At 46.0% G+C, this 24,306-nt stretch overlaps 2 protein-coding genes across 10 annotated transcripts in view; both read left to right on the top strand.

Moving 5' to 3' along the window:
- KIF21A (kinesin family member 21A) overlaps positions 1-2,242 on the top strand; it is a 93,189-nt gene extending 90,947 nt beyond the window's left edge. For all 9 annotated transcript variants that reach the window (XM_052789508.1, XM_052789509.1, XM_052789507.1 and 6 more), the window contains one exon: positions 1,040-2,242. In XM_052789508.1, coding sequence (XP_052645468.1) covers positions 1,040-1,133 — 94 coding nt within the window. In that variant the 3' untranslated portion in view covers positions 1,134-2,242. The remainder of the gene's footprint in view (positions 1-1,039) is intronic.
- An 11,873-nt stretch (positions 2,243-14,115) lies between these two features.
- The window catches only part of LOC128143592 (sucrase-isomaltase, intestinal-like), a 41,336-nt gene continuing 31,145 nt past the window's right edge, over positions 14,116-24,306 (top strand). The window contains exons 1-3 of the mRNA XM_052790953.1: positions 14,116-14,401; positions 14,577-14,779; positions 14,865-15,010. Of these exons, the coding sequence (XP_052646913.1) occupies positions 14,116-14,401; positions 14,577-14,779; positions 14,865-15,010 (635 nt within the window). The remainder of the gene's footprint in view (positions 14,402-14,576; positions 14,780-14,864; positions 15,011-24,306) is intronic.

Raw genomic sequence — 24,306 nt, 5'->3', positions numbered from 1 at the left:
TGGTGAAGGTCTACAGAATTTAGGGTATTCCTGACAGTTTACAGTGAAGTGAAGACTCAAGTCAGAAAACCTGTATACTGTGATAGTCTGTCCTGACTGCTGCCTGCTGGCTGTTTTTGAGGGCTTTATAAGGAATACATGAGTCAATGTTTGCTAGTCACATAACTCAATGTTTATGAGAAATTCATGACTTCTCTTGCACAGGATAAATTGCTATTGAACAAGACTAATTCTTTATTTTACTTTTTAATTATGATAATAGTTTTGTAACACATACCATGTGATACTTTACTTACACATACTTTAAAATTGTGTAAATAGTGATTGTTGCCAAAAGTACAGAATTATAGCTTGCCTCTCCTGGGCTTCTGAACACTAGCTCACTGGTATATGTTTTCCAGCACCTGGCAAAGGGTTTTGGGTTTTTTTGGGGGGGATTAGGACTCTGTATCATTGTGGTTCTGCGCTTGTTTTACCTTTTCTTATTATAGACTGGCATCTCTCAGGCAAATGGAGCAAATTTCAGGTCCTGTTTGATTTTAATCTGTTATAACTTTTCATGCTGTTTTAATGGCAGGAAGTAGTCTTGTCCTAATGAGTCTGTCTCTAATTCTGTAGCACACTGCCTCTTTGCCTGTGGTCTGCTGAGTTGCAAATAGCTACATGATGGAAGCTCTTCCCTGATGTCAGTCTACTTAAGCCTATTACCATTAGCTGTATTTTTAAAAATTAAGTAATAGCAGAGTAGGATTTTACTTTCCTTAGACATATAATCTTTATACTTGCCTACATGGTTAAAGGTAGTAGCCAGTGCTGTGATAAGGTTAGGGAATCTTAAATGTTGTACATCTTAGATTACAAAGTCTCCTGGAGGTGGAATGACCCTTGCATATCCATTAAGGAAATCTTATTTTGCCAACAGTACCTTTCTGAATAAGACATCTGAGCTTTTAAGAAAGCTTCCCTGCCCTCCCCCACCATCTTTCTCCCTCCCCAATTTAATTACCTAGCTCTAATACTGCTTTGTTTTGTTTTTCAGTGACCGGACTGTGAGGATCTGGAAAGCTCGAAATTTAATAGACGGACAGATCTCAGATACAGGAGATGCAAGTGAAGATATTGCCAGTAATTGAAATGATGGAGATAAATGAATATATTGTTGAATTTGAGGTGCACTCTATGCAGTTTGCTGCATGCTTATTAGGCAAACACTGATGACTGGAATGAACTGACAAATAAGAGTGAACTCTTCTACTAGACCTGCTGTCCTTAAAATATGTACTGTATTTAAGAAAAAAAAATAACCTCTTGGTAACATGCTTGTGTATCAATGGTCACATATATATGTCTATATATTATGGCTGAATTTGTGTGCATATGTAACACTTGCAGTTTAAATTAACTGGAAATCAGTCTTCTCTAATGACCATCTCAAAATTATAGCCTGAAATATATAACAAAAGTGCTCTGCTGTATTTCACTCACAAGTATGATCAGCTGTTTTGCATTTTAGGGTAGCAGGGGAATGATGATGTCCCAGTAATAAGCCTTTGATTACGACAGGCAGTTTCAAGATTCTAAAGGTCACTTACACTGTTGTTAGGAAAGTAGAGTGAATAAAAGATGGGAAGAAGCTGTTAAGGACACATCTATCTGACATGGCTGTATCCCACTAACAGCGAATGCCATATGGTTTGTGTTAATGTTAGCATATAATCCTTGTTGACCAAAGTTGTGCAGCTATGTATACTCTGTGCTCAGGACTAGAACTCAAATGCTCATAAATTGCTATGTTTTATTAGTGTTTTGCCTATATTCTGTAATGACTAGGTGTTCTTAATGTCATGACAGAAATATATCTTAATCTATTTTTCTTATGGATTTGTTTCTATTATCTCACATTTTCTTTTTTTAAAGCAAAATGTCTTTCCTTTTAATCTAATTTTATATGCTGCTAAATGTATTTTAAATACACTGTTTTGCAAACCTTGGCAGTTACTTTGAGAACTGAACCACCTGTATTGGAAAAGCTGTGTAAATAGATGGTTGTACAAAGAAAATACCTTATCTTGTGCCTGTATGACTTTTAAAGCTCTTAGAGTGTGGATATTGAGGGAGGATGTATAATTTACCCAACTGCTCTGAATATCAATTTGTAAATTCTGGAAATTTTAAAAATTTATGTAGATTCAGATACAGTGTTTGGATATTGAGAGTTTTTTTGTTTTTTTTTGTCGTGTCCCCCCCCCCCCCCCCCCCCCCGAAAATATCAGTCTGTAAATTATAGCTTATGTAGGTAACACTTAAATAAAGATGTGAATGTGAGCTACTTCTCTTTGCCTTTTTCATGATACTTCCTTATAAAAATTCACTTCCCTTGCAAAGGCCTGAATATAGAATGCACAGTTTTACACAATGCAGTAGAATAGCTTGCTGAGTAATATAGCCCATAAGTTGTTCTGGTATCCCATGTCTGTGTTCTTGTTGGCCATTATTTGTATTTTGATAGTATTTAGGAACCCTAGTAGGATTCCCTCATACTAAGTACAGTACAGAGTTAAAATGAAGCGCATGGCTCCTGTTCCTAGGACATGACAGTTCTTACCTTATTACGTATGGTCTGTCAAACAAAGAAAAGTTCTGATGCTTCTTACTGATCTTAGAGGAATTACTTCCTTCTCAGCACAGCTTGAAAGGAGACGAAAATGCATAATGCTTGCGATTTGAGGTTACTGATTTATTCCAAGTTTTGGCAGAAACGAGTAATGATACATATTGTTAACAAACAATGTATAGGTTAGTTAAAGAGCAGCAATACCAATTAGTGTTTATTTATCATGCTTTTTGACTACTCAAGAGGTGTACACACAAAAGATTGGGGACCATATCACAACTTTGAGCAAAACTCCCAGTGGAGAGTGGATTTATGTGCAAGACTCATGTGAGAAGCTTTGTGTGTGGTGTGGCGGGTCCCTATTCTGCCTGGCCCAGTGGTTAAAGACACCCACTGTGCCAAGCTACACGAATGATGCCAACAGCTTGGTGACCCCTGGTTTTGGAGCTGAACACTTATGGCTGTCTGTCATCTGGGAACCCTGGGTAGGTTTTGTGGGGTTTTTTTGTTTGTTTGTTTGGGCTTTTTTAAGTGTGTGTGTTTTTGTGTAAGATTCATATGAATTTTCATTTTTTTCAACTGCTGGACAAAAGTCCTTACAAAGTGAAGAAATTGCTATCTACTGTCAGGGTGCTCTGCTTTAACGGACCATATGGTGAGGGGCTGTGGTGGCAGCAGTCTGAATTGCAGATGCTTCTCTCTGGTGATGCTTGACAGCACAGACATTTTGTTTTAAGAAGCTATCTCCTGATAGGCACCAATGTAACTTAGATAACGTGTGTATAGAAAGATTTTTATCCCCACCCCCCCCCCCCCACCCCCACCCCGGCAGACATTCTACCTAAACCAGATCTTACCATTGAGCATAGCTTTACTCTGAAAGTTCTTGCCATCAAGTAATGGGAAGAAAATTGTCATTTAGTAAACATCACAGTATCAGTGTCTTGTTTTAATGGAGAATTCTGCAACTGTTTGTTTTTCTCCAAACTTTTCATTTGCACTATAAAACTACATATGTGACAAAAGATAATATGAAATCAGAAAAAGGTAAGCACTGGTCTCCTATTGTCTGAAGATGTTTGTTTAAGAAAAAATGAAGGTGATCTCTGAGAAATTAATTTTCTAGGAATTCTAAGAAGTCATGGGAAAATAACATTCTCTCTTGAAGTTGGAATTCAGAAGTTCAGCAAAGTTTGTGGACAAGTTACTGACTACATCCCATCTTACCTGCTTAAATAATTTCTTAAATACAGGCAAGGTCATGTGTTATAATTAATCTCACGTAAGATACGAATGCTGAGAAAATATTTGCAATGTTTCTTATTACGTATCGGAACAAGTGCTTATCGTGCCCCTGCCTTGTATAAAAGGCTCCGTGCTGCCTGCAGAAATCGGCCTTCAACCATGGAAAGGATCAGGAGCCTGTGTTTCTTGGCTGTTGTGCTAGCAGGTAAATGTATGGCACTTGCATTTTGTCATAGGCTTCAAAAGCAAGATATAAATGTGATGAGAACAGAAGAGCTATTAGGGGAGGCAATCATTTTACTTGGAGAAGGAGAGAACGGGCATGGCTTTAACTCCACCTGAGGTAGCTGTGGGAAGACAACAGGGCTGGCTTGTTTAGAAATATATCCCAGTCCAATAGTGTCTTCATTCTTGGGCACCAGCACAGACACACTGGAGTCAACGGGACCATTCAGCTGCTGAAAGCTACCCTGTGCTTTGCTAGTTTGCTTACTGTGATTTTTACCCCAATATGCCAGAGGTTAATTCAGTCCAGAGTCTAATAAAGGCAGAATACATCTTACGTTGGTAGATAAAAGAAGAGGGAACCTCTGCAGCAAATGTCTTTGAAACATGTGGATGAACCCAAAATATGAAGACTAATACTATTAAAAGGCGTGCTAATCCTTTAATTCCTTGCTTATGCCTTATCACAGCATTTTCTAGCCTAACTTCATAAAATTGAAGTCAAAGTTTTTAAAAATCAATGGGGACAATTTTTCATGTATATCTTTCAAACTACCTTGCTTTAGCTTCTGTTCCCATGGAAATTATCATGGAAAAGCAGCAAGTAGCCATAGCTATTGCTAATATTCAACTGTTCATTTGCATTTCATTTTCTATGTGTGTTTACAGACATAGGCCATAAATGCAGTGAAAATGATGTGGAGATTTTTAAATTAAAATGTTTTTAAAAAGTAGGGAAGGAAAATTGCATCTTCCCACTTGCTGCAATACCATTGCAATACTGTAATAGAAGTAAATCCAGGAACAAGGGATGAATGAAGTTGCAGCCTTGTTCAGCTGCTCATACCTGCAAGTGTTTGTTTTCAAAATTTGCTGGAAAATTTAAGCTTCACATTGATGGGGAAGGGGGGAATTAAAAAAATTTCTTGGCTCCTGCTGGGGCAATTTTTTTTCCTTTGAACTAGCTTTTTCATTCATAATATCCTTCTTATGAAGTATTTTGAAAGTATTTTATTATACAAATACATAGATAAAAATCTCCCGTGAACCTATGCTATGTAAAATGGTGCCAAGTTAATAATACGCTGTAGTATGTTCAGTCATATTCTTTGATTTCAGCAACGAAAACACTGATGCTGCATTTGACTCTTATTAGAAAAAAAAAAAACCAAACTACTAAATGAAATGTGACGGGTTTACTCTATTTTGTGCTTTGTCTGCCAAGGTGTTAACTCAAACATGCAAGGCACAGCAGTGCAAAGCTGCTGGACGCAGAAGCCATGGACTGACTGCAGAGGTGGTGTGCGTACGGCATTTTTTTGGCCTCTGTGGTTGCAGATATTTAAGGACCTCAGGATCCAGAGGGCTGCAGGAAGCCTTTGGAATCCTTCCACCTCCTTCAATTAGAAGGAGTATTCAGTGTGTAGCGGTACAAAGGCAGGGCCGTTCTTTCCATGGGACTTGCGATCTGTCTGTCTTTCCCACATCTTCATCAGGGCCAGCGTATGAAAAGGCAAGGCCCAGACACTTCAGTGTTTCATTAGACCGCTGGTGAACCCTCCCTGATTTCTGCTCCAAGAAGAAATAATTTAGGGATTGCAGAGGGATGCTTGTATTCCTATTATGCTTTGGATGAAAAAGGGGATCAGAATTTAAGGCTTTCCTATGTGACAGATCACGGGGGGTGAATGCTGGACAGAAAGCAGCCAGCCTGTGGGGCGTGACTGTCCACCCCAGAAAGCAAAGGTGGAAGCTAAGCCTGCCTGTCTGGCAGCTGGTGAAGGTTAACAGGATTTCACCTGTTAATTCCTGCCTCTAGAAGGTGATATGAGGCATGGCAGTGAGGAGCGGGCTCTGCTGTGCATCCTGGGAGCGTCAGACCTGAGCGTCAGATGCTCTGGCATCAAAGGATTCAGCTCCTGCTTTTCTGCATTCCCATCCCCTACTTGGAAATCAACTCTGGCATTGCAGCATGATGCGTTTTCTAGTGAATCTACAGTTTTATTCTGTAAATTTTCCCACTATACATAATTATTGCTTGTGCATATCTGCTTGTAATGTTCTTTATTTGGAGAAGCCCAGACTGCATCAGCAATCACGTTTTAAGCTTTCAAGCACACAACAGTCCACATAAAAAAAATATAAAGCAGAGGTATTAGTCATTTTCTGGAAAAGAGCAGTTATCGTTCAAGTAGATTTAATCTTTGAATATTGCTGTAATGACTAAAATGACATAAGATAACTTCAAAATAAGTATGCTGCCTGCGGTATGCCTGCTCTCTTTAAGAATATTTGATAACAGAACATTTTGTCGGCACGGCAGGGAGGTGGTCTCATGGTCCCCCGGCTCTCCAGAGGCTCACTCTGTGCAGGGAAACCACAGGGCTTGACCTGCAGCTGCAAAAAGGAAAAGATTTTGCACCTTACTAAGAGGCTTTTGTCAGGATGATTCTGCAAATGGCTGATCTGTGCCTTTTCTTTTACTGCTGGCATCTTCCCTTTACTCATAACCATACCTGTATTAACACAAACTAATACTACATATATGTAGTAGTCATACAATATAGAAATGAAACCCAATACAAACATATAAAAGCAGTATTTTTATATGTATCGCACAGGTGCATGCTGTTTTCCCATATTTGTATCTATCTATATATAGATAACCTCTGTGTATAACATGAGAGAAAGTACCCAGAAAATGTAGCATTTTAGTGTCAATAACAGTCTTAGTCAATAAGTTTATACTTTATTGAAGTATACCTTCTGTTCAGCTAGCCTGACGTGTTGCTCTCACACCTCACCAGCAGTTTCATTAGCCTGCTCTTTAACTTTCCATGAGTATTTCAAGCAAGCCGTGATTCAGCTGAGCACCAGCAGCTCTGAGCACTGAACAATACAAATGCACTGCCTCGGCTTGTAAAAGAAACTGCTTGCTCTTGTCTCGGTCACAAGCAGGTGTGCTGCTCTGGCATCATCTTAGTCAAAAGAATCACGCATATTAGCCCCGAAACGGGGAAAAAACACAACAGCGAAAGAATAACTAAAGAAGTTTGCATTGCAGGTTTTTTTTTAACGTGGCTTTCTGCTGCTCTGACTGCTTTTTCCCCATGTCCAGCCCTAGGCGGGTGCCTTGGCTCAGGCCAGGACGGGCAGTGTGCCGGGGCTGCGGCGGTGCAGAAGCACGTCGACTGCCACCCGCAGCCGGGTGCTTCCCCCGAGGCCTGCGAGGCGCAGGGCTGCACCTGGTGCACCACCGACGTGGCCAATTGTATTGGGTCTGGCTGAGATGGAGTTAATACTCCCCATAGCAGCCCTCATAGCACTGTGCTCTGCATCAGTAGCTAGAAAGGTGTTGATAACACACCAGTGTTTTGGCTACTGCTGAGCAGTGCTGGCACAGCATCAAGGCTGTCTCTCCAACATTTTTGCCCCCCCCTCAACGGCAGGCTGGGGCAGGGCGAGATCTCGGGAGGGGACATAACCAGGACAGCTGACCTAAACTAACCAAACAGATATTCCATACCATATGACGTCAGCTCAGATATAAAAGCTAAGTAAAGGGAGATGGAAGGGGGGCATTTTTTGTCTTCAGGAGCAACCACTACGCGTACTGAAGCCCTGCTTCCCAGAAGTGGCTAGACATCGCCTGCTGATGGGAAGTAGAGAATAATATCATTTGTTTTTCTTTGCTTTCGCGTGCGACCTTGGCTTTCAGTTTATTAAACTGTCCTTATCTTGACCCACGAGCCTTTTGTTATATTTTCTTCCCCCCTGTCCAGTTAGGAAGGGGGAGTGATAGAGCGGCTTTGGTGGGCACCTGGCATCCAGCCAGGGTCAACCCACTACAGTCCTTTTTGGTGCCCAACGTGGGGCAAGACAACGGCAGTTTTGCATTAAACGTGCCATAGCTAGTTATTAAGTGGCAAGCTCCTGTGCAGGTCACAGAGCTTGTTGCCTGCTTGCTTATCTCTACCTTGCTGAGTTTGGGAACATGGTAACGCAAATAATGGCTGTGTGCTTTGCCCTGGCACTGATGGCTTTGCTGTGCTGCGGGAGCTATCTTATGGGGAGAATGAAGGAACTCGGGAACATGCTAATACAAATAATATCTATGTGCTTTGTCCTGGCACTGATGGCTTTGCTGTGTTGTGGGAGCTATCTTGTGGAGGAGATGAGGGAACACATCTCCCTCTCCCTACCGGGCATTGACGTGAATGGTTTTATTATGCAGGCTCCTGAGGTCCTTGTTCACCCTTATGTGAGTTGTTCAGTACTAATAATTAATACTGGTGGTATATTATGGGTATTGTGGAATCTGGTCTCGTCCTGGTATAAGAGAAGACAAGTTTTGGGTGAGGCAATACTGAAATGTGCCCTCAAGCGACCGGTCCCTGGGTGGCAGGGTATATGGAAGGATTTGGGCAGATTCCTAGGACGGTTATCACCTCCCATAATCTGGGACTTTACACCTGAACAGGCAAGTAACCCTGGCAAACTGACGCGCCACCTGATAGAAGGGTGCCTTGCCTATCCCAATGAAAACCAGCAGCTTCTCGCACTGTACTGGGGCCTGGCCTATGCCTACCGAGCCATAGTTCAACACTCTCAGAGGACCACGGTTGAGGCAGGGACCCAGACTGCATCTGAGGACACCATGCTCGAGGCAGGGACCCAAACAACAACAACAACAACTACAGTAATTGCCCCAATAGTGAAAAAGAAACAGTGGACAAGGAGATCAACAGGTCCATACCATCGATTAGTGAGGGAAGAAGAAGAAGAAGAGGAAAGGCTTAATCTAGAAGCTGGTCCTTCGATAAAGAAATTGGAGGAAGGAGTGAGGGAACTTAGACAGGAAGCGGAAACTACCCGGTCCCTGACGTCCTCAGAACTTCGGGACTTGCGGAAAGACTACAGCCGCCAGCCAGGTGAGCGGATTGCTGCCTGGCTGCTCCGATGCTGGGATAACGGGGCCGACAGTCAGCAACTGGAAGGCAAGGAAGCCCAACAGCTGGGATCCCTCGCTAGAAACCGGGGAATTGAAAGAGGAATTGGAAAAGAGGCAGCAATTTGCAGTCTCTGGAGCTGGCTCCTCTCAAGTGTGAGGGCAAGATATCCATTCAAGGAAGATCTTGTGAATTCCTCAGAAAAGTGGACTACCGCAGATGAAGGCATCCAGTACCTGAGAGAGTTAGCAGTGGTGGAAGTCATCTACAGTGATCTAGATGATGAGGAAGTCTCAAAAGATCCAGAGGATGTCCTGTGCACAAGGGCCATGTGGAGAAAGGTGATTCAAGGTGCCCCAGCGTCATATTCTAACAGCTTGGCAGCAATGTATTGCCCAGATATGGAAACACCAACTGTGGAGAAAGTGTCGTCTTGGCTCCAAAACTTTGAAGAAAATCTCTGTGTCTCCTCATCCCTACAGGACAGTGCCTTGGCTCTTAGGGACACTCCAAGAAATCAGTCCTCTCCTGCCCCGGTCAGAGGGAAAGGGAGCCCAAGGCGTATGCCACGTGGTACACTCTGGTTCTTCCTGCGTGACCAAGGGGAGGACATGAGGAAGTGGGACGGTGAACCCACCTTTAAGCTGGAAGCCCGCGTACGTGAACTGAGAGGGAAGACAGCTGTTAAGAAGGGGTCATCCAAGAAGGCGGCTGTCAGTGTCGTTGCTGTAGAGGCCCAAGAAAGCAATCAGCGATCCTCCAGGCATAGAAGAACTGAAACAACTTCCCTCGACTCTGGTGAGGGGACTTCTGGTCTGGCACCGCAAGGGTCAGACAGTGAATACTCTGATGAGGAACAGCAATAGAGGGTCCCTGCCTTCGGCCAGGAGGAGGAAAGGGATGACCGGATATACTGGACTGTGTGGATTCGATGGCCTGGCACATCAGACCCACAGAAGTATAAGGCTTTGGTAGACACTGGTGCACAGTGTACGCTGGTACCATCAGTGTACAGGGGCACAGAACCCATCTGGATCTCTGGAGTGACAGGGGGATGCCAGGAATTGACTGTATTGGAGGCTGAAGTGAGCTTGACAGGGGACAAGTGGGAAAAGCACCCCATTGTGACTGGCCCAGAGGCTCCTTGTATCCTTGGCATAGACTACCTCAAGAGAGGGTACTTCAAGGACCCAAAGGGGTACCGATGGGCTTTTGGTGTAGCCACTGTAAACACAGAGAAGATCAAACAGCTATCTACCCTGCCTGGCCTCTCGGAAGATCCCTTCATTGTGGGACTGTTGCAAGTTGAAGAACAGCAGGTGCCAATCGCTACCAGGACGGTGCACCGCCGGCAATATCGGACAAACAGAGACTCCCTGGCTCCCATCCATGAGCTGATCCATCAACTAGAGAGACAAGGAGTCATCAGCAAGACTCATTCACCTTTTAATAGTCCTATATGGCCAGTGCGAAAGTCTGATGGAGGGTGGAGGTTAACAGTAGATTATCGCGGCCTGAATGAAGTGACACCGCCACTGAGTGCTGCTGTACCAGACATGTTAGAGCTCCAGTATGAACTGGCATCAAAGGCAGCCACGTGGTATGCTACAATTGATATTGCCAATGCGTTTTTCTCCATTCCTTTGGCAGCAGCGTGCAGGCCACAGTTTGCTTTCACATGGAGAGGTGTCCAATACACCCGGAATCGACTGCCCCAGGGGTGGAAGCACAGCCCTACCATTTGTCACGGACTAATCCAAACAGCACTGGAACAAGGCGATACCCCTGAACATTTACAATACATAGATGACATCATCGTGTGGGGCAACGAGGCAGAAGAAGTGTTTGAGAAGGGAAAAAGAATAATTCAGATTCTTCTGAAAGCTGGTTTCGCCATAAAGAAAAGCAAGGTCAAGGGACCTGCACAGGAGATTCAGTTCTTGGGAATAAAATGGCAGGATGGACGCCGTCATGTCCCTATGGATGTGGTTAACAAGATAGCAACTATGTCTCCACCAGCTAACAAGAAAGAAACACAAGCTTTCCTAGGCCTTGTGGGGTTCTGGAGAATGCATATTCCAGGTTATAGTCAGCTTGTGAGCCCTCTCTATCGAGTAACGCGGAAAAAGAACTATTTTGAATGGGGCCCTGAACAACAACAAGCCTTTGAGCATATCAGACAGGAAATAGCTCGTGCGGTAGCTCTTGGGCCTGTCCGGACAGGACCAGATGTACAAAATGTGCTCTACACTGCAGCTGGGGAGCATGGTCTCACCTGGAGCCTCTGGCAGAAAACACCAGGAGAAACCCGAGGTCAACCATTAGGGTTTTGGAGCCGGGGGTACCGAGGATCAGAAGCCCACTACACCCCGACTGAAAAAGAGATACTAGCAGCATATGAGGGGGTTCGAGCCGCTTCAGAAGTTGTTGGTACAGAAGCATATCTTCTCTTGGCACCACGATTGCCCGTGCTACACTGGATGTTCAAAGGAAACATCCCCTCTACACATCATGCAACCAGTGCTACATGGAGTAAGTGGATAGCATTGATCACGCAAAGGGCTCGACTGGGGAAATCTAACCGCCCAGGAATTCTGGAAGAGATCATGGACTGGCCAGAAGGCAGAGATTTTGGAGCATCGCCTGAGGAGGTGGCTCGTGCCCAAGAGGCACCACCATATAATGAGTTATCAGAAGATGAAAGGTGTTATGCTTTGTTTGCTGATGGATCCTGTCGTGTGGTAGGGAACCATTGGAAGTGGAAAGCTGCTGTGTGGAGTCCCACACGACAAGTCGTTGAGGCCACTGAAGGAGAAGGTGAGTCAAGTCAGTTTGCAGAAGTGAAAGCCATCCAACTAGCCCTAGACATTGCTGAACGAGAAAAGTGGCCAGTACTCTACCTCTATACTGACTCCTGGATGGTGGCTAATGCCCTGTGGGGGTGGCTACAGCAGTGGAAGAAGACCAATTGGCAACGCAGGGGTAAACCCATCTGGGCAGCAGCATTGTGGCAGGACATTGCTGCCCGTGTAGAACACATGACTTTAAAGGTACGTCATGTAGATGCTCACATGCCCAAAAGCCATGCCACTGAAGAACATCGAAATAATGAACAGGTAGACAAGGCTGCCAAAATAGAAGTAGCTCAGGTGGACCTGGACTGGGAGCATAAGGGTGAGCTATTTGTAGCTCGCTGGGCCCATGAAACATCGGGACATCTAGGGAGAGATGCAACATATAGGTGGGCTCGTGATCGAGGGGTGGACCTGACCATGGAGGCCATCACACAGGTCACTCATGAATGTGAAACATGTGCTGCAATCAAACGAGCCACCAGAGTAAAGTCTCCCTGGAACAGAGGGCGGTGGCTGGGCTTTCGATATGGCGAGGCCTGGCAAATTGACTACATTGGACCACTGCCACGAACACGCCAAGGCAAGCGCTACATACTCACGATGGTGGAAGCAACTACTGGTTGGCTAGAAACATATCCTGTAAACCATGCCACTGCCCGAAACACCATCTTAGGCCTCGAAAGGCAAATTTTATGGCGACATGGTACCCCGGAAAGAATTGAATCAGACAATGGGACTCATTTCCGAAATAACCTCATAAGCTCCTGGGCAAAGAAACACGGCATCGAGTGGGTGTACCACATACCCTATCACCCACAAGCATCTGGAAAAATTGAGAGATATAATGGACTGTTGAAGACTATGTTGAGAGCGCTAGGCAGTGGGACATGGAAGCATTGGGATACAAATTTAGCAGAAGCCACTTGGCTAGTTAACACCAGAGGGACTGCTAACCGTCCTGGTCCTGCCCAAACAAAACCCCTACATACTGTGGGAGGAGATAAGGTCCCCGTAGTGCACATGGGGAAGTGGCTGGGGAAGGCAGTGTGGATTTCTCCTCCCATGGGAAAAGGCAAACCCATTCGTGGGATTGTCTTTGCTCAGGGACCTGGGTGTACTTGGTGGGTAATGCGGAAGGATGGGGAGACCCAGTGTGTGCCTCAAGGACATTTAACCTTGAGGGAAAAATAATCTGTGATGTGAGTTGTATGTTGTAGGAAGTAATGTAGCAGGAATGACCTGAACTGCAGAGGAGTGAACTTCGTAAGGAACCAGACAAGTGCATCGGTGACCCAAACCAAGCCGGTGTTGGTGCCCAACGATCGAACATACTGCTTCTCCTGTCCTGACCACTCATCTTGATGGATGGGGCCCAAGTCATAACCTGTGTGTGAACATCTGGAGGAGTGGAAGAAGCCCATGGAATATCTATCTGTTAAAGGACAGGGGATAGTAATTAATAAGAATGTATAAATCTGTATGTTGGGTATAAAAGTGGTTTAAGTATGTAGTTTCAGTTGTAAGTGTTGGTAAGAAGGGATTTCAGTAATGAGAATTAAATACAATGGCATGGTTAGAAGATATCTCTATTAAATTATGTGGGACCTGAGCATGATGCAAATGGTATGGAATAAGGGGTGGAGATTGTATTGGGTCTGGCTGAGATGGAGTTAATACTCCCCATAGCAGCCCTCATAGCACTGTGCTCTGCATCAGTAGCTAGAAAGGTGTTGATAACACACCAGTGTTTTGGCTACTGCTGAGCAGTGCTGGCACAGCATCAAGGCTGTCTCTCCAACATTTTTGCCCCCCCCTCAACGGCAGGCTGGGGCAGGGCGAGATCTCGGGAGGGGACATAACCAGGACAGCTGACCTAAACTAACCAAACAGATATTCCATACCATATGACGTCAGCTCAGATATAAAAGCTAAGTAAAGGGAGACGGAAGGGGGGCATTTTTTGTCTTCAGGAGCAACCACTACGCGTACTGAAGCCCTGCTTCCCAGGAAGTGGCTAGACATCGCCTGCTGATGGGAAGTAGAGAATAATATCATTTGTTTTTCTTTGCTTTCGCGTGCGACCTTGGCTTTCAGTTTATTAAACTGTCCTTATCTTGACCCACGAGCCTTTGTTATATTTTCTTCCCCCTGTCCAGTTAAGAAGGGGGAGTGATAGAGCGGCTTTGGTGGGCACCTGGCATCCAGCCAGGGTCAACCCACTACACCAATGCTCCCTGGTGCTTCTTCCCCGAGGACAGTCCCTACGGCTACTCCCTGGGCGGCAACACCGAGAAGACGGCCAAAGGCTGGAGGGAAGCACGTGTGGCTCCTTCCCCACTGCGGTCCGGCGCTGTGCGGTGACCGCCGCGGCCACCCCGGGGGTGGCTCGCCAGAGACCTTCCACGAGCTGCTTCGCTATCGCCCGCTCAGCTTGCGACGAGGAGGACGATGGACGTACTTCCCTGCGTGTAAGCCGCGCAGAGTTGGGGTCCTGTGTTCGCACCACGCTGCCGGTGAGGAAACCAGGTGCTGGCACGGGGTGGTCCCTCCCACCCCGGGAGCTGTGTCCCAGGAGCCCGTGAGGTCTCCTTGCTTCAGTAGCACCTGTTTTATCTATTAACGGCGAGGAGAGCCTGAGCTAACCTCAGAGACTGTTTCTCTCAATACATCAATGCCTTACTTTTAAAGAGCTGACATGGAATAGCCGAGTTGCTCCCCCCGGCCCGCACCAGGGTGGTCGCAGGCAGCGAGCGGTTGCGGTGGGCACCAGCACGTGTTTCTGCCGCAGGGTGACACTGAACAAGCGCCAGGCCTTGTCCCTCTTTGGAAATGACGTTTCCCCAGTCGTCTTGGAAGTGGAGTTCCAGACAAGGGACAGGTTCCGGTTCAGGGTGAGTATTTTTGGGGGCAATCGTTCAACTGAAGCAACGCGTGCTGACAAATGAGCTAACCTGCCTCCTCCTTGCCTTGCTTTAGCTCTACGACCCCAACAGGCAGCAGTTTGAAGTCCCACTCAAGATTGACTCCCCCGGGGTTACTGCTGATGAGGCCAGCTACGACGTGGAGTTTGTGGATGACTCCTCACACTTCAGGATCAAGAGGAAAAGCACCGGCACTGTGCTGTGAGTACCAGATGTCATTCGTGTCGCTTTTCACAGAAATGAAGCGTGACGGGGCAAGGACTGTTTCCTCACACCCTATTGCTGGGGTCTGCGTGACACAGGCTCAAGCACAAACTCGATGTGGCATAAATACAGATTTACGTCTTGTCCCTGGAAAACACTCATTATTAATAGGAGTATGTGCCTGTATAACAGACAATTATCTGTGTTCATGTATGAAAAGCTATTCAGTGTGTCAAATAACTTTCGAGGCTACAATTTCACAGATTGGGACGCTGGTTGACTCAACTCGTGAAAGCACTGAACTAAGATTTCTGAAATTTGGGGTGTTTTAATATGTCAGAAATTGAGCACCAAATCTCCTGACAATCTCCAAGAGGTAGGTCTAGGAAACTACAGCTCAAAGCTGCAGAGGCCATAAGCCTCTAACTTCCGCCGATTTCAGTGAATGGCGTTTGTGGGTCTAGTTTGTCACTCTGAAAAAATACCAGTTGTATTCTCAAGCTGGTACCATAAATTTAAGTTCAGCAAAAGCTCCCCTCACTAGCAAATGTCACCAGGTGTCAATTTTCCCATTTTCTTGGCTTCCACCAACACATTTCTAGCGTGCAATGCTACTTAGCAAGAGTGTCCCAGTCAAGCTGCGCTCCTGCTAGTTGCATTCGGAGATGCTACAGCGTGGCGTTAGCAGCAGTCCCTGGCTGTCTGCGGTGACAAATGACAGTGTTACAGACCGCTCTGTGTTATTGCTGCTTGACTCAGGCGCGCGAAGTAGTTGCACAGAGCATAGAAATATGTGCACCGTTCGCATCAGGCTGTGGTTGCATCTATATTAGCGTTTTAATTCATATCAGTAGCACCTTTTGACGTGAATCTCCTGATTATACCCACATCTTGTGCATTGGCTGACCTTGAAATGATCCTGAGGAGCAAGGATTAGGTCTCTTCCATGTGACCTTACCGAGAGTTGTTCTCTGGGAGCACACACAATGCGATCTGGCTGCTAACAGGCTGCTTCAGAGCAAGCCCCTGACATGTGTGTGGCCGCTGGGTCTGCAGCACTGGCTCTGCCTGTCTTGCACCCCACCACTAGTGCAAGCACACTCCCAGAAGGTCATTGGGATCTGAGTGGTTCATTTTATGCATTAGAAAATCTAACCCCAAATCAAGAAATAAAAAAATCAGCTCAAATTTCCCCCCTCCCAAGAAACCTTTTGTTAAACACACTCAAAATACAAGCATTATCTCTGTGAGCAGTGTAAGGATGGCTTAACACATGTGATGCAAGTCAGACAATACAGCCTCTAGAATGGCTTAAGTCTGCAGATGGAACCACCACTCTGGGTTTTTAATTAGCTGCCCATCCTTTTAAATTAAAATCTCATGGCATCTCTTTTTATACATGTCACAGTCAGTTCTGTAAAGTTTTCTTTCTGTAGGCTATTGTAAATGAATATATTATGCATTACCCCAATAACAAAAATAATTTAATTCCTAGTTAGACTTAACAGCTTTTTGAAAACAGTTAAAGGCCCAGTTTTCTTCTCTTTCTAATAAGAGATTTTTGTAAAGGCTCATTAATTGGAATGGTGATGTAAGCAGTGAATGCATAATGAGACATGGCGAGCGGCTAGCTCATGGCCCGTTGCGCTGGTTTTGGCTGGGGTAGAGTTAATTTCTTCATATTTTTATGACGTCTGTTCCTATTCAGCCCTCCTCATCTTCACCCAAACCCCAAGGGTTTAGCCTCGGTTAGTCAGGGCATCCTCAAACTTGGGACATCCCAGTTAAGGGAAGGGGCCTGCCGTGAAGCAGATGCAGGGTTTGATCCACTGGGCTGCCAAAGGCGCAGCTCCAGCAAGAGGCAAGGGAGCACAAGCCGGTCCCCGCTGAGCAGGTTTCCAGGAGGCACATGCGCTGGCCTGCCAGCGGCCCGGGGAAGCCTCCTCTGTACCCCCGGCAGTGGGGCACCCCTTGTCCCCCCAAAATCTGCGCTCAGCAGCAGTGCAGGCGTGGGGTGCAGCAGCGATGTGCTGCAGAGCCCGGGGAGGTAGAGGGCAGTCTTGGTTAGCAGCATCGGCGCAGCGCTCTGCTATCGAGCATCGCCGCTGGAAAAGCATATGCTGCCTCCAGGCAGGTAAAGGAGTTCTCTTGAAACCAAACTGATCCCCAAAAGAGGAAATTGCAGCTGAATATAATGTACAGTTAATGGATTTTTATCCCGCAAACAATGGCAGGGCTGCTACTAAAAGATTCTCATCAGCAGAGACACAGGATTTTGCATATAGAAAGGGAAATTATATGTTCCTAGGAATTTTTGTTTCGTGTGAAATGGCACAGCCGGTACTTATAGACTGAAGGATCCCATCCTGGCAGGGAGCTGTTCCTCTCACAGCTGAATCATATTTGGAGTTAAATTCCCTGTGTGAGGAGCAAATATGCTCCCCTTTCATTTGCTTGCCTGTCCGTCCCGTCAGAGTGAGTGAATGCAGATGCTCAGAGATACCTCTACGGCTTGACTTAGAGGGATTTGCAACCTCCTTAGCCACCCGAAGAGCTGTGCAGATGGAAATCTTCTTTGAAAACAGGAAAGCAGGTTATATATCCTAGCCTAAAAGCCATGTGTGGCTGCATTTTCTTGACTGGGGAGGATGAACCCTCAGCAAGCAGTGTTACAGGAGCATCCCCACCAGTGGCATCTGGCATGTTAAGTAGATTTTCATGTTAGTTCAATCTGCCCAAAGGCAGGTTTGGAGGTGTGGGAGGTAGGTATGAGCGTGCTCTGCGGCTGCAGCAAGGGCTCAGCAGGAACTGCTGCAGAGCATCTTCATCATTTCCTTGTCCCCTGTCCCAGGCGCAGTCTGCAGAGAAGGTGGTAAAACCCAAATCTTTTCCTTTGGGCTCTCTCCAGAGGTGGAAGCTGCTGCTCCAGGGCACCCAGCACACCTGGGGCCAGGCACCGAGCTGCACAGCTGGTGGCCTTTGTGGCTGTGCCAGGTTGGGGCAGGCTGTGGAGGCAAGTGTCCCTGAGAAACAGGCAAGCACGTAACACCTGGAGGGACTTCAGTCTCCTATTTTAAGCCATGAATGTCTGTGGCCTTGCTGTCTCAACAAACAGCTGAATCAATGATTAGTCTTCATATGCACACAAATATTGCACAGAACAGTTGATGTGGGCAAATAAAGCCTCTTCAACAGGTGCTGCAGTTGCACTGCCCAGGTGTGGGTGGATAATAACTCATGTCTACAACAAACCAGGTCTGGGTGCTCTCCTGGACCTTTCTAATGTGTCTGAGGAAGGCTTTCCCGTTGTAAAGCAATCCCAAATCCTCAGAAATCTGTTGTACATGGTGCTCCTTATCCCTGACCAGCAGCTTCGCACTGCTGGGTGACCCACCCCCTCAAAAAAGCCTAAAATCCCTCACGATCCCCAGTGTACTCTGGCACAGCTGACAGTCCATGTGGGGAGGGAGCCACCTGTCCTAAGCAGAAACATGGTAAGGGTTTGGGTTGTTCTCTCAAAGTTCACGCTTTTCTTTCTTTCCCCTCCTTTCCATGGTGCAGTCTATCCTGCTGTCAGTGTCTTTGTGTCACAGACTTTGCAGTGATGGGGTAGCTGACGGCAGGCTCCCTGTCTGCCTTCTTGATATAAAACCCCATCCCAGCTCTGCCACTTGTGTGCACAAAGTCTCTTCCTTGTGAGGAATGATTTAATACCACATCGGAAACGTCACAGGGGAGAGGCAGCGGAGACTTTGAGGTATTCCTGAACGTGCTTGACTGGTGTTTCTCCTGCTTGCTGCATGCAAGGAGCCTTTGCCATAGCCAAGCTACCCAAGTGCTGGCTCAAGGAGGGCAGGACAAACTCAGGGCTCCATGTAATCACAATAACAGGGGAGAGGAATGAATTATGTGAGGGGAGAGACATTAACAGCTGACTGCCAACCTCACGCAGAGCCAGGAGCAAGAATAAAAGGCCAACTTCTGCTACATTTTCAGCTTGCTCCGAGGTAATCAGGCGAAGGCTGCTGCTTCGCCTGCATGGGGTGAAAATGAGATGGGGTTGTGCAGGGAAATGATCCAGGTGCTGCTGGGCGGTTCTGGGACCAGGAGCTCTTGGGCTGCCTCCTCTTCTCCTCCCAGTAATGCCTCTTGGCTTACTCCCTCTTACCTTTCTCCTTCTCCTCCACTCCTGTCCTTTTCTGTCCCATCCAGTCCTGCCTGCTCCTGCTCCTCTTCTTCACCCTCTCCCACACACCTGCTGTTTCAGTGGTGGCCAGGGAAGGTCCTTCCCCATGCCGGAAGCTCTCCAAAGCCATGGGGGTGAAGAGGTGCCACCTCCACGTGTTCAAGGTGCCAAGGAGGTCAGATGAGACCCAGGGGCAGGCAGAGCCCCTGCTCCCATACAGATGGGGAAAACCAGAAACCAGCAGCTGATTTAAGGCTGCAAGTCTTAGATCTGAACCACCACAGGGACTGGGGCCTGGGGCCTGAGTCTCCCGCCCAGGATGTGAAGCTCCCAAACTACCAGCCTTGTGGGGCAATGGAGGCTGTGGGGAACCTCTCCCCGCTCCCATGATGCTTGGAAAATACCTGTTTTGGCAAATCGGTGTGATCAGTGGCAAAATGTTTTGTCAAGAAATTTGTAATTGGCTTTATTTTCATAAATCCTCACTCAATGCTGTCCTAGCTGATCTTGCAGCTCTGCGAGGGACCTGGCCCATTGTTGGCCAGGGCCCTACAGTAATACAAACAGGAGAGAAAATATTGTGTTGTAATAAGGCAGGCAAGGGAGCAAAATGGAGCTTCTGTGTTTAGTGGCAAGTGCTCTCAGGTTGAGTACTGTTCTCCTTTCTGCTCCTGCCACTAACAGCAGCAACCACTGGAGGAGGTAGTATCAAGTGTGAGCATGAAGGCTTCAAGAAAGCATAGATTTCCTCAAGAACAGAGAGTAAAAGGCCAGGAACTGTTTGCTTTAAGGCAGCGATAAATAACAAAGACATCCTCATTTTGCAGTGTGTGATTACTCTGTGGGACTCATTGCCCCGGGGCAGTACTGACATGGGAGGCTTAGCAGGATACACATTCACGCATAATAAAAAAATCATCTGTAGGAAAAAAACCAACCAACCCAACTATTTTTGTCTCCATGTTTCACAACATAAGCTAATTCTATGAAAACAGCCAGAAACTTCCTCCATAAGCTAATTATTGCAAGACTGGCTCTGAGTGAGATCTTATGCCTTCTTCTGCAATATCTGGCTTGGGCCATTGCTGGAGACAGGCTGCAGAGGGATGGACTATTGATTTGATTCTCCACTTTAACATCCGTTCTCCAACTGACTTTTCCTTCATGATGTCATATGAATAATGGAAGGCAGAACATTTTCCCCAAGCCAGATAAGTGCTCCTTTCTCTCTGTTAAGAGTTAGGAATACCTCATTTGCTATCACACTTTGGAAGATACAGCACAAATAACTGAAATCTAATCAAGATTTTCCCTAATTTCCAAAAAGGCTGCTGCAGAGTTCAGCTGCCTTTTTTATTGATTGTGGTAGTAAGCACAGATGCCACTTACTATGAAGATATTTTTACATAGGCAAGGCTATTAGAATGATTTATAACACTATTGTCTTGAACTGCAATTTTGCTGAAAGCAACAGGAGCAAATTGTGTGCATCATGGGTAGCTTGGGTTTGCTCCTAGTTTGTAAGAGCCATTATTTTAGTCTTCTAATCATTAAGATTTATGTTATGTAGGCGAGAAGTATTGTAGGTATATCACTTATCCAAGTGTTTTTCAGAACAAAAATGAAGCATTGTATATCCAGCCACTTATAGGAGATGCCCTGATACCATGATGATGAATACAGTAGTAGTAGAGCAGAACTGTGTCAATAACTGTAAATATACCCTGCAATTCTTTCTTTTAAAATGTTACATTTGTGGAAAATCTGTTGGTTACTCGTGCTGGCTTTCTCCACCTATTTGATAAATCACCTTAAAAGTAAGATAAGCATAAAAAAATCCATTCTTGGTGTGCCTTCTGCAGTCCAGTGGTGCCCCAAGACTTACAGCTAATAAGGAATACATCTGTTGTGACACAGTGTGTCGTGCTTTAACCCCAGCTGGCAACTAAGCACCACATAGCTGCTGGCTCACTCTCTGTCCCCCCCACCCCCCCAGCAGGATGGGGGGAAGAGAATTGGAAGGGTAAAAGTGAGAAAACTTGTGGGTTGAGATAAGAATACTCTAATAATTGAAACAAAATAATAATATTATAATAATTGAAACAAAATAATAATATTAATAATAATAATAAAATAATGTAATGAAAAGGAAAATAACAGAGAGAGAAATAAACCCCAAGAAAGGCAAGTGATGCAAATGAAAACAATTGCTCACCACCAACCAACTGATGCCCAGCCAGTCCCCGAGCAGTAGCCCCCCGGCCAACCTTCCTCCAGCTTTACTGCTGAGCATGACGTCCTATGATCTGGAATACCCCTCTGGTCAGTTGGGGTCAGCTGTCCCGGCTGTGTCCCCTCCCAACTCCTTGTGCCCCCCCAGCCTCCTCGCTGGTGGGGTGGGGTGAGGAGCAGAAAAGCCCTTGGCTCTGGGTAAGCACTGCTCAGCAGTTACCAAAACATCTCTGTGTTATCAACACTGTTCCCAGCACAAATCCAAAACATAGCCCCATACTAGCTACTGTGAAGAAAATTAACTCTATCCCAGCCAAAACCAGCACACAGTGGAAACATTTTTCAGCAATCTGAGAGCAATGGAAAATCACGGAGACCTGGGCTCTTAAGATGATGCACCCCAGCAGCTCAAGTGGGGTGAGTCAGGGGCCAAGTATATTTGGGGTTCATCTGAAAATAGGCCCTATACTCTTCAGTCCCTAAGGTGCTTTACTGCTTTATAGGCAGCCTGCATATACAGTGATAGCCCGTGCTCTCTGAAAAAGTATGCCTGAGCTCTGCCAGGAGGCTTAGACTCACTTTCCTGATAGACATGTGAAGTTTCCACTTGAATTTGCACACAGCTAATACATATGGTGTGCTCCCTTTCACAAGGCTGTGGTTTCCAAAGGGTCTGGAGGCCAAGAAAAGCAGATGTTTAGGACATTTTCTGCAAGCAACTGAGTGGGACAGGTGTTCACACCTTAAAGTAATGAGCTCATTTCTCCTGGATTCATTGCAACAAGAAGAAAAAAAAACCCTCTCCCACCCTAAAATGATTTTTAAATATCCGGGTAATGTATGATATAAGTCCTAATGATGTATCGTATATGTGTCCCAAGCCTTGTAATTCTGGAGGTTTTATAAGACTACCTTTATAAGTGCTGCCAGCTGCTTGCTCACAGCAGGTGAGTCAGTGACCCAAGCCATTGCACACACTGCAGTTATTGGTCTCCAATAAACTTCAACAGAGCAAAGTCATTCAACTGGGTAAATCATCATGTCCAGTTCGTTTTACAAAGGACTGATGATTGCACTTCTGAAAACCATTTTGTACTGCCTTTTAGTCATCCCCCTCAAATGTTGTGACAATGTTAGCCATAAACTACACCTTCAACATGAACAGGATGTTTTACCTATCTGCCTACCCACCTTCCTTTAATGCTGTTTCCCTGGTCTGCTGCCGTTATGTTTTGTCCTGGTGGCCTGAGGGTTGACTGCTGGATGTAGGACTAGTTCACTTGCTGGCCAGAAAAGTTAATTTTCACACAGACCTTTTCAATCCTGAATCATTCTTTTTTTCCTGATACGAGGTTAAAAAATAGAGAGGTTTACTCTTGAGTATAGCACATGGAGTTTGGAAGAACACGCTAGCTTTTATCAGTCAGACTTCCCAGACAGGCATCAGACAACTGTTAGCAGGCGATGGGCCAGGCAGACGTGTGGGGAGGCCAGTTTGTACTTCCACAGGCAGGAGTGTTCCCACCACAGAGGCACTAAAGTGTTGGGACTTTCAGCCGTGAACGTGAGTGCAGCTATTACCTCTTGTGCAAAGAAAAGGGTTCTCGTCTTCACAGGCTTTGCCATGTCTAACTGCTGGTAGGGATTGAATTTTTGACAGTGAACAACTGCTCATCTGTATTTTTAGATTTTTTTAGATCCCTTCTGGCGTCCATCACAGCACTGGTATGGTTTGTAGGACTGTCGGAGGAGAACCACGCAAATTCCCGCGCACATGATGTCATTTTATGCTCCCTCCTGTTTTATTCCTTCTACCTGCTTTAAACCAGCAGGAGGGGAGGTGGGAGAAATACAACGTTTTCTTTTATTGTCTCCAAGTGTTTAAGGAATGACAGACATCATTTTTCCATTTAAATGATTGCTCTTTGCCAACACAACACAAGCAAACGCATAAAGTAACACAACAGCTTACCACAGCGTGCTGCAGAGCACGAGGGCAGCAGCTCGGGAGTGGAGGCAGAGAGAGGTGCCAGGGGAAAACCTGTCTGTGCTTGCCTTCAGATGGAGAAGACATAATGGTGTCCAGAAAAAAAAAGAGAGAGTCATTACCAGTCGTCTTATGTCATAGTTAATGCTATATTTAGCGCATGGCCATTCTGGCAAGCGGAGGTCTAATGAAAGACGAGGCTGATGGAGAGCAATGGCTGGCAGCACAGCACGGGGAGCTGCGCCGTTAGGAACGGCAGCCCCTGGGGAGATGAGCGATGGAGGAGTGCAGAGCGGGGCACTGTTTTGGCAATGCCATGCAGAAGTTGAGTGCATGACAGTGGCCCGAGGGAATGCATGAGGTATAAAACAGTTTCTCCATGCCATTTAAAGGCGTGGTGGGGCAGAGGGGTGGTTCCTAGGGTTGTGGTTTGCACCACCCCAGTGATCCTCCTGGGCAGGGAGAGGACTTGCTGAGCAGAAGGAGCACTTTTAATGCCATGGTAACACTAATTGTTCTCACGATGGGAAATGTCAGTGCTGTAATGTGCATACCATGAACGTACAAAGCCTCATGTCCTCTGAACAGACATCATGGAGAGTGCTCAATGAGTTAGGACAGATATTTAAGCTCTTCCCAAAGCATTTCCCCTCTGGCGTCCTTTGCTTTTTGCACAACCCTGTGGTCTGCTCAGAGCAGTGACCGTGCCTGCCTCGGCACAGAGCAGAGCTACGTGACGGCACTCCTTTGGACGGGAATATAGCTCCAGAGCCCATCCCCGTTCCTACACAGCAGCAGCCTCTTGCAGAAAGGCCTCTGTTTGCCAAGGGCTGGATCTGATTCTCAGGGATATTTTGCGTGCATTAACCTTCCTATAAGAAAATAACC

The sequence above is a fragment of the Harpia harpyja genome, chromosome 6 (genome assembly GCF_026419915.1).
Source record: "Harpia harpyja isolate bHarHar1 chromosome 6, bHarHar1 primary haplotype, whole genome shotgun sequence".
Taxonomy (NCBI): domain Eukaryota; kingdom Metazoa; phylum Chordata; class Aves; order Accipitriformes; family Accipitridae; genus Harpia; species Harpia harpyja.
This window is presented reverse-complemented; position numbering and strand designations above follow the sequence as displayed.